General features: G+C 40.0%; 1 protein-coding gene across 1 annotated transcript; it reads right to left on the bottom strand.

Moving 5' to 3' along the window:
* Positions 1-2,846: 2,846 nt before the first annotated feature.
* On the bottom strand, positions 2,847-9,285 carry LOC131364723 (mucin-2). Its single transcript, XM_058408006.1, has 2 exons — positions 8,757-9,285; positions 2,847-8,078 (listed from the first exon to the last, which is right to left on the bottom strand). Exon 2 carries the CDS (start codon positions 7,925-7,927, stop codon positions 5,087-5,089), a length of 2,841 nt encoding a protein of 946 aa, XP_058263989.1. The 5' UTR covers positions 7,928-8,078; positions 8,757-9,285; the 3' UTR covers positions 2,847-5,086.
* Between the last annotated feature and the right edge of the window lie 1,701 nt (positions 9,286-10,986).

The following is a 10,986-nucleotide window of genomic DNA, read 5'->3' as shown; positions in this document are numbered from 1 at the left end:
AGGCAAGAATGAGGAAATTCCTCATTCTTGACGTTAAGAGCAAATGTAAGTTAATGTTCACTAACTTTGTGTGAAATGATTTTCCCCCCTCACATTCTTTCTTTTTCACCCTAATTAGCTCTTTTCATCACAGTATCTACACTTACAATCAGGTTGCAAAAAAACAAACAACAACAAACACCTCAGAGAGAAATGATAAAATGAACGTTGATATAATTGCTTGAATAAATCATTAATAAATCAGTCCTTTTTCTGCCTCCTTGACAGAGCTGAATACACGGACAAGCATCCGAATACCTGCGGTATATTTTCAGTGTCACCCAGTTGTTGGAGGCATGCTGTTTTGGAAGATTTGGATGTTTGCCCATGCAAATCTACACCACAGAATGTGAGGTGAATCACGTAGGCGGCTCCATCTTAAATCTCATAACCAGGCTGTGGTGAGATACTGTTTCAATAAGCTTTTGTAGTTGTAGAAGAAAAAAAAACAAAGCAATGATTATTATATCAGTAATTTGCATGTGCTGGTGTTGAGAGAAGCTGAGATTTATAAACAAATCCATGACCTTGAACAAATATTCCAAAGCCTTAATAGTCATCAGATTTCAAATGACACTTTAACAGATTGTTCCAGTTAGTGTTTTTACTGTAAACTAATACAGTCTTTAATAAATTTTTAAAAACATTGAAAATGATGCTTGCAAAAGTATACAACTCCTTCAGCCTTGTACTTGGATCTTCAAGATCTTTAAGTCTGAGCTGTTCCAGCTCTTCTGCTGCTTGGGTTCTTCAGATTAGTTAGATGTTTGTTGTTTGTAATATTTATTCTCGGTAAGATTCAGAGCTGGATTTTTACTGGATACTGTAGAAGTCAATTCAATTTATTTGTATAGCTTTTTTAACAAGGGACATTGTCTCAAAGCACCTTCACAGAAGTATATAAACATAGAGAAAAAAATTATAAAGTTTAAAGTTACTATTTTGTCCCCCAAAAAGAGAAGAACAAGTCAGGTAAAGATAGAAGATTTACTTGTTTTGTTTTGTAGAGGCATTGGGAGGCATTGTTCTCCCAAGCAGTCTGAAGTGCAATGGGATTTGTTCCATCTATTCTCCATATAATTATGGCAAGAAACCCAGATCCTGTGGATAAAAAGCATCTCCATAGCACGATGCTGCTATCACTTTGTTTCACTGAGGGTATGAAGCCTTTATTATCACCACACATACGTTACTTTTCTTCACATACCCCAGATGTCTAAGGTTTCAGAGCACAGGGGCAGCTATGGTACATCCCTCCTGGAGCAGAGAGGATTAAGGGCCTTGCTCAATTGCCCAACTTGGTGGTGCTAGGGCTTGAACCCTGATCCACCGAGCAACAACCCAGAGCCTTAACCACTTGAGCCACCACTGCCCCTAGAGATGTAGAGTGAGGTCTTTCTCTCAGGGCAATTTCCAGTTATTAATGTTATATTAAAAAAGTAAAAAAAAAAACTCATATATGTGAACTGGCTCTCCAAAGAGGTCAGTAAATCCCTGTGTACAAACACTATAGGCAGTGAAATTTTGAGACAGTGTTATCTTGAAATAGTCAAAATTTCCACCCAAATAACCAATGTCTATGTTGACAAGCTTTACAGATCCTTGTCCTGTCTCTCTTTTTGTCTCTCTCAGTATGTTAGTCACATCTAGTGGCAGGACTTGCGTATAGCATCTGAAAAGAAAGCTCCACTGTATTGTGAGTTGAAATTTGATCAGTGTCATGTTAGAAATGTATGAGAACTGGGGTAACTTGATCTTGAGCTTAAGTGTGGTAGTGTTTCATGATTTCAGCCATGTTAATTGATGTCAATTGTAAAACAGCATAATATCACTTCCAGGTGATGGAAAGAAATAGACAGCTAATATACAGTAAATACCAACAATCTGAAATCAACTAGCAAAATACTGTGTGTGGAATAACATCTTCAAAATACAACCACTCTCCGGCATCAACACATGATTATGTAAATGAATTCCGATCCAAAGCCATCCAAAGAACCTTGACCTTAGCATTCTTTTATGCCCCACTATAGCATAACTTATTACTTATATATCTCCATATTAGAAACATCTAAACATCTTAAACTGTTCATATTTACAGCAATGACTGCTGCAATGACTGCTTACTATTGCTAAAAAATCTAGAAAGGGCAAAGGTGACCCCAACCCTAACCCTACAGTATATTTTTGTTTCATTAAAAGATCCACAGTCCATAGGCTTACTTGTTTTAAAAACAAAACAAAGCCCAAAATAGTATTAAATAATACAGAAAATCCTATTTCACTATTTAGAAAAATAACACTTGTCTACTGAAATATGAAGAAAATAAAAAGATATATGTGTGCATTAATATGTAGTTCATATTCCTAATGCCTTTAATGTTAATATGAAGGTCCACTCTTCTCTTCTGGAAAGCTTTCCACTAGATGTTGGAGCATATTGTAAGGATTTGTTTTCACTCACACAAGAGCATCAGTGAGATCAGACTCTGATGTTGGGATGTTGATGAGACAAAGTCAGGGCTCTGTACAGGACACAAAAGTTCTTCCACTTTCTTCTCAAACCTTCACCTCCACACCATGTCTTCATGGAGCTCAGGGGCTTTGTGCACAGATGCACTGTCAAAAAGAAAAAAGAAGCACAGAAAATTTGTCTGGAATAACGATGATTTCTACCAAAAAAAAAGTGATACCATTCCATTGAATGGCCTTTAAATCTACTTATTTATTTGTTTGTTTGTTTGTTTGTTCAAATAAACACACATTCATTTCTTTTAAACCATAGATTTATTGTTAAAATTTTCCCCAGATTTGAGTCTTATCTCTACTTTCTTAGCATAACTTTTTAAGCATTAATGATTCCTTAGAAGCACACAAGTGCTATTAATATGCTGATAATCATTAATCATTTCATTCCAAAATTTTATTTTATTTCTTTAATATTACTTTAACTTGGCCACTGAGTACATTAAAATGAATACATTTTAAAGTGGAAGATACACAGGCCATTTGTATTGCATGGGGAGCCGCTTTATTAATTTTTAAAGTAGTAGCAATGTAAATATTTTAAATCATAATTTATTTCTGTGATTTTAAGGTGTGTATGTATAACAGTTTTATGAGTGAGCTTGATGTGATTAATGAAGTAATGGAGCAATGTGTATGCTTGTGATGCCTATAATAAAATACAATACTATTTCTACAAAAAAATGCATCTTTGTAATTGAATGCAAGACAATCAGCAGAAGCACATTACAGTATGACTATAGAAACATGGTCTGAGAAACGAAGGCTGTTTGAAAAAAGCATATTAATAAATTGCTCAGGTTTCCACAAAATCAGTCTAGAGTCAATTCCATATCCAAGTCCATTTTTGTGAAATCCATCTTTTGTCCAGGAGCATTTACATTTCCTTTTTTTTTTCTTTTTTCTTTAAATAAATAGTGATTCTTAAAAGCATCTTAGATATGTTCAGATAAATCTGATTGAAAAAGTATTACACAACATGTGCCCTGTGTTCACACTAGCAAGCAACAAGTCTTTTGTTCATCTCTTATGGGTGTGTAGTGACTGCTATTGTTGCCTGTAGTGGGCGTGGCCTGTCCAGCATTCTGAGAAACAATCATACCTAGCACATTTAGCTTCTAAAACAAATTAATTAAACACAAATTAAATATTTAATGAATCAGTTCAAATTAAATTCATAGGCAGATTAGCAAAGCAAGCAAACTGTACTAGCCACATGCATGTACAAGAGGAAACGTCACAATCATCTCTGCTACCTGCTTTCAAGCTTTATCTTTCTTCATAATGTCTCGATACACGTTTAACGAAAAGTCGTATATGACTGGAAATGATGAAATAATAGTACAGTTTTGCACCTCCAACAGAACATGTGATGTAATTGTAAGTAGGAACTAATACTGTGAGTGAGGAAATGAAGATTTAGCGGACCACTGGATCGGTCAGAGGAATCTCTTCCGCCAGTCGTTTGGGCTTGTTGCATTCAAACCTACAATTTAGATAGAGTGAGAAAATCTTTTTGGAAAGATCTACACTGGAATGTAGGTGCTTTTGTCATTCACTGTTGTCACTGCTATTCACAGATCTGTTCAGTGCATGTACCTAGACAATGAGCAGTCACCAGACATCACTTGGTAGAGTGAACAGAGACTAAAGAGACATTTCAACCTGGGAAACTTTCAGAAAATAATGCGAAAGGCTGAAATGCAATAAAAATAACTGCTTAGCAAAAAAGGATAGGATTGTCTATGCACTTGTATAATCATCTAACTCTAAGCTAATTACACTTCCAGGGTTAGATCTGACACCCTTAAGGGTCCTTCAGTTTAACTGAAAGTCAGTTCCTCTACCAAAAAGGGTTTCAAGGAGAGCCCTGAAATATACAAAATATCCAAATGCCACTAAAGAAAGTCTCTTTTTCTAGGAAAGTAGATATACTATTTAGTAGATATAGAACGCAACTCTGTAGGCTTCTCCCCCAACTGCAAGTTAAGTAACAATGTACAAGTGTGCAGGCTAGGACTTGCCCCATCCCACAAGGGGTAACCATGTTTAGAGGCTGCTGTCTGCTTGTTAATGTTTCACAGAATGCCTGATCCCAGTTTGTACAAAAAAGTCACACTCTTATGGTCCAGGATTTCCAGGATGCTGGGAATTTGACTCTCTGTTGAAGCTAGATCCAGCACTGGAAATGTCTGTGAAAGTTGCGTCATTGAAATACTCAGAAGTATTAAATCAGTGTAGCTGGACATGCGATGCAATCCTGAAGACCTTTCAACAATCATTTGAAGTGCTTCATAATCCTTTCAAAAATATTTTAGTATTACATCATAAATTAAAGCATAGTAAGAAAGAATCATTAAAAAACATCATATCACTGGGGAGTGCTTCCCAGTCAGAGGGACTTTATCAGTTGACGAAATCTATATGTTCATTCCAGTACTCAAAAAATTGGACTGTTTTCAGTTCCCCTGATTTAAATCTCTTACTATTGCAATTTCAAAGCACTGTCTCTTCCTTATGTCTACTCGGAATGTACCCGGGAGCAGCAGTTTGGCCTTCTGAAAAATGAGCGAATAGGATTCCGCCTTTGTCTGCCTCTTGTTCCTTTTCTGTCATCCTTTTTCCTGCTACCTTTTGCTGAGCTACACCGGCTGGATGCTGACAATGCAGGTGGGGTGGAAGGAACAGGAGTGGAAGTGTCTGTAGTGTTTGGAGGCAAAGTTTGATTGGACGAGGAATCATAGGGTTTCATTTGCTTCTTCAGAACCTGTTTCTCCAGGTGCTTCTGGATTGCCGAGCCCAGGACTGATACCTCAACCATGGCACCATAGACTTCCCATGTCATGCCTTTTTCATCCCAACACACTTCCTGGACTGGCTCAGGTGGTTCCTCTGAACCTGACATGGCTCTTGGCTCTGGCTCTGGGATCAGCTCAGGTGAGCTTAAGATGATAGGACTCATGGGAGCTGTGGCACTTGAATGAGTTTCTACCCATGGCTCAGGAGCCCTTGTTGCTATAGGTGTCATGGGAGCTGTGGCAATTGAACGGGTTTCTAACCGTAGCTCAGGTGCCCTTGTTGCTATGGGTGTCATGGGCGCTGTCGCAATTGAACGGGTTTCTACCCGTAGTTCAGGTGCCCTTGTTGCTATGGGTGTCATGGGAGCTGTGGCAATTGAACGTGTTTCTACTCGTAGCTCAGGTGCCCTTGTTGCTATGGGGGTCATGGGAGCTGTGGCAACAGTACGAGTCTCTACCTGTAGGTCAGGTGCAGTTCTTGCAATGGGTGTCATGGGAGCTGTGGCCACTGAGCGAGTCTCAATCTGAAGTTCAGGTGCAGTTGTTGCAACAGGGGTCATGGGGGCTGTGCCAACTGAGCATGTTTGTATCAGTAACATTGGTGCACTTGTTGCTATAGGTGTCATGGGAGCTGTTGCAACAGAGCGAGTCTCTATTTGCAGCCCTGGTGCGACTGTTGCTATGGGTGTCATGGGAGCTGTGGCAACTGAATGAGTCTCAACCTGTAGGTCAGGTGCTCTTGTTGCTAATGGTGTCATGGGAGCTGTCGCAACTGAGCAGGTCCCTACTTGTACTTCAGGTGCAGTTGTAGCTGATGGTGTCATGGGAGCTGTGGCAACTGAATGACTGTCTACTTGTAGTTCAGGTGCAGTTGTTGCTGATGGTGTCATGGGAGCTGTGGCAACTGAACGAGTGTCTACTTGTAGTTCAGGTGCAGCTGTAACAATGGGTGTCATGGGAGCAGTGGCAACTGAGCTAGTCTCAACTTTTAGTCCTGGTGCAGCTGTTGCAATGGGTGTCATAGGAGCTGTAGCAAATGTTTGGGTCTCTGATGAAAGTTCAGGTGCAATTGTTGCTATAGGTGTCATGGGAGCTGTAGCAACTGATCGGGTCTCTACTAATTGTTTGGGTGCAGTTGTTGCTATGGGGGTCATGGGAGCTGTAGCAACAGATTGGGTATCTACCGATAGTTCGGGTGCAGTTGTTGCTTTAGGGGTCATGGGAGCTATAGCAACTGATCGGGTCTCTACTGATAGTTCAGGTGCAGTTGTTGCTATGGGTGTCATGGGAGCTGTAGCAACTGATCGGGTTTCGACAGATAGTTCAGGTGCAGTTGTTGCAATGGGAGTCATGGGAGCTGTGGCAACTGAGCGAGTCTCTACCTGTAGTTCGGGTGCGATTTTTGCAATGGGAGTCATGGGAGCTGTGGCAACTGAGCGAGTCTCTACCTGTAGTTCGGGTGCGATTTTTGCAATGGGAGTCATGGGAGCTGTGGCAACTGAGCGAGTCTCTACCTGTAGTTCGGGTGCGATTTTTGTAATGGGAGTCATGGGAGCTGTGGCAATTGAACGAGTTTCTACCAGTAGCTTTGGTGCATTTGTAGCCACAGGGGTCATGGGAGCTGTGGCAACTGAACGAGTCTCTACTGGCAATTCGGGTGCATTTGTTGAAATGGGTGTCATGGGAGCTGTGGCAACTGACCGGTACTCCATTTGCATGCCAACCTGGAGCTCGGCATCCTTTGTTTCCACTGAATCCAATTCACTCCTTTCACCTTTGCCCAGCTTGTTAAGACTGTACGGGAAGAAGAAAGTAGAGGAACCTTCTGGGGGGGTCATGGGGCTGGTGGCTGCTGAGTGGTATACAACCTCAAGGCTGACCTGTGTCTGTATGTGCTGTTGTTGCCTGGGTAATATGTCCCCTTCTGAGTCGCTCTTCTCCAAGGATTTCCCTTGCTTTAGTGTCACATTGCTCAGTGTTTTTTCTGACCTCTTAAGATCCTCCGAATTAGATGAAATGACTCCCTCTGCAGATTGGGATTTGTTGGCTTCAGAGTCTGTAGTCTCATGTTGACTTTTAACTTGTGTTTCTCCTTTGTGGCTCCCTCTGCATCCATCAGTGTTGGGTAAGTCTGAACTGGTGCTTTGCTCTGCTGAACTATTGCTGATCAAACAGGTCTGTTGCATTTGGCTGAGTTCTATTAAGTCTGCCACCACCATGGATACATCCAGACTATCCTCCTCACTTGGCACCATACACTCAGGATTGGTGTCACTTTCTCCAGTCCACTCAGCTTCCTCCATTTCTGCCTCTGGTGACTCATGATTGGTTACCAGGATTGTGATTTCTTGGCTGGCTTGTTGCAAGTCTGATTTAAAGCGTTCTCTACGTGTGGGTCCTTCGCCTGATCCAGGGCTTAAATCCACCACCACTGTTGAGCAACTCAGTACTGTTGAGTGAATCTGACCAGCTTTCGTCTCAGCGGTCTGGGAGTCAGCATGGATCTCTTCAAGGGCCACAGTTTTTGTATGTTTGCAGGCTTCGGGCAGTTTGTTATCCATCATGGTGTCCTTCACAAGGCTACACAGGTATAACTTATACCAGAGTTAATTTTTGAGCTGATTTTCCAAAAGAGAATATGAGTACATGAGCTTCTGTTCATGTGGAGTTCATCTCCTTGGCATTTTCGTGTCGTCCCAGAGTTGTACACGTTTTCTATAAATAAAGAAGTAAGATCATACTCATTTTAAAGTATAATTAGCTTAATTACAGTAACAGAAATCTCATTTAATAAGTTGTTCCTATAGGCATATAAGTTTTAATTATGATAAAGATTTAGTTATGTATGCATTAATTCTACAAAACTTTTCTAGATGATGAGATTTAAAGAAAACAGACAAATGGATATAAAGTATTTAAGTAAAACAAGAGTAGTGTTCAGGCAGTTTACTAAAAATATTCACAGTAACTATAAAAAACACAGATTTGTCTGATTTATTTGAAACATATAAAACCCTAGAGCTAAATCAGCATGGGTAAAAGATGAAAAATAGGGGAAAGATTTATAAGACCATAGATCACAAAGCATTTCCCGATGTTCTGTATATCATAGATGCATTTTTATCCTAGTCACAATTACCACAATGATGCTGGTATTATGTTTCTAGTCAATGTCATTAGGTAGGAGGGAAAAAAAGGCACAATTTCATAAGCATGTATGCACAGATTCGTATTCGTCTTCATCTGCTTTACTACTTGGTGTAAAGGAATGCTTCGTACACCACCTGTCTGATTCCATTTCAATTATATCTCTATCACCGATGATGTTTTAAACAGAGATTTAAACAAGTCATGCTGTAAGAAAAAAATCAATGTAATAGAACAAATACATACCTCTATTCCTAGCATTGATTAGTATCTCTGTTTCATCCTACATCCTAAAAACAAGAAGTATCAGATCCAAGGAATATTTATCTCTCTTTTCTGAAGCTTTTACTTCTCCTGTGGGTGCTGAGGAAGGTAGGTTTGTTTTCCAGAAGCCTCCGCTGTAGATGGAGGTCTTTGGATTTCAGCGTATTGAAAGCTTCTGATTTTCTGTTTCCCTGGAAACAAGGCTCAACCTGGCAGCGAGTGGTAATGCAATGACGAAGATGCTCCAGCTCTTTAATAAGCTGCAAATGATGATTAATACGTGAGACAATGCAAACTGAATGCAAACTGGAGGGTCTGTTATCAAACAGACAGAATGGACATGGTCAGGCATTAGTTTAAATTTAAGTGCTGTAACAAATTAAAAACCAATAGTTCACCAGCTCTGGAGAAACTGTATTCTTTATCAGTCATTATGTAACCACGATGTGGATTAGTTTATGAAGTGAAGAGCCATCCATAATCACAAAATGAGCATGGTTCATGTTGTCTTGCCTTGCCAGTGTGTTACTGGGTGAACAAGGAATACAGATGATTCTTTGATCTGAGAATTTCTCCTGTGTGGGTGTTAAAAACACGATTCTCAGTCTGGACGCTCTTGCAAAACAATTCCAGGTCTTACACAACTCTGTTGCCTAGCAACCTGCCGTGTGGATGTCGGTATCACGGGATTGGCCGTGATGGAGGTGTGTGGGGTGGGGAGGTGTTGGGGTGTCTTCATGGGGGTGTTTGGAAAAAAATCACTAAAATACTCATCAGTGATTATACGAAGGGTAAAAAGAAACAGGTCTGCAAGGGGGATGAGTGGGAGGGAAGAGAAAAGATGGAGAGAGAGAATGAGGAGGAGGAGGTGAAGAAGCCTGAATAATGAGCCACTGAGAAATGCAAACCTAAGACTTCAGCACCATGGAGATTATTTTTAAAACTTCCATAGTGTTATTTGTGTTATATACACACCGGCCACTTTAATAGGAACACCTGGACACCTGCCATTCATACAGCTCTCCAAACATCTAATCATGAATCAGAGTAATGCATAAAATCTTGCAGATTCAGGCAAGGAGCTTGAGTTCAGCTCATGTTTACATCAAACATCAGAATGTGGAAAAATGTGATCGTGATCTCACTGACTTTGGCTGTGATGGTGGATGGTAACAGATGGTTGGTGCTGGTTCGAGTATTTTTAGACTCTACTGATCCTCTCACACACTGCAGACTCTAGACTTTACACAGATATTCACTATTGCTTTATTTAATATCGCACATAATAAGTCATTTTTTTGCCTTATGCAACATCTTAGCAAGCTTTCATGTAGACAAATAACAATGCCACAAGTTTCATTTCATAAATTTGCAGCTGGAAAGGAGCACAATAAAGAGAACAATATAACCTCATGGGACAGCTTACCTGGTTACGTGCTCATGCTAGCAGTGCTGATGATCATTAAGTTTCCTAATCTTGCTTGCAATCTTAAGAAAAAGTTAGCATGTTTTACAAGTGTTCTGCTTTTATATGGCCTGAAAATCTTTCATCACTGTCATTCCTACATGCTAATTAATCTAAAAAACACCAGCTAGTCCATGACTCGGCTGATGTGTGTAGTCCAGGAAAATGAGGGACTCTAAATGAGTGACTCATGCTATACTGAAAGCATCAATGTTCATCATTCCACTATGAAAGACCATTAAGTTTAAACACACACACTAAATCTAGGCATTTGTTTTATGGAAGTCAACCAGAGGTAGGGATTTTTCCGGTTGTTGGACATTCCTAGACAGTTCATTTATTAAAAAAGATTCAAACTGTCCAGATTTATTGGATGGGACCTGAGGCATCGTGACTGAAAGCTCTTCTATGTTGTCATGGCTACGCATCACCTCACTTCTCTGTGAATACTCATCCATTGACCATGGAAAGACAAGTACTCGGATAACAGGCAATGAAAATGGATGATACCTATGAGATAGTGAGAGAGAGAGAGAGAGAGAGAGAGATCAGAGTAGGCTTTGCTGAAATGTCTAATTCATAATTGTTCATCACGAGCCATTGAAGGTCTCACACTCTGAATATTTAATACAGCAATCGATGCTCTAATTCACGAACCAAGTTCTGGGTTCATCAGTGATTTACACACATGAAAGTCTTGCTTTGGATAAACATAAACATTCCAGGCATTACATTTAGATAAAGAGT

Source organism: Hemibagrus wyckioides, linkage group LG14 (assembly GCF_019097595.1).
Source record: "Hemibagrus wyckioides isolate EC202008001 linkage group LG14, SWU_Hwy_1.0, whole genome shotgun sequence".
Lineage (NCBI taxonomy): Eukaryota > Metazoa > Chordata > Actinopteri > Siluriformes > Bagridae > Hemibagrus > Hemibagrus wyckioides.
The sequence above is the reverse complement of the archived record's forward strand: the minus strand, read 5'-3'. Positions and strand labels throughout refer to the sequence as shown.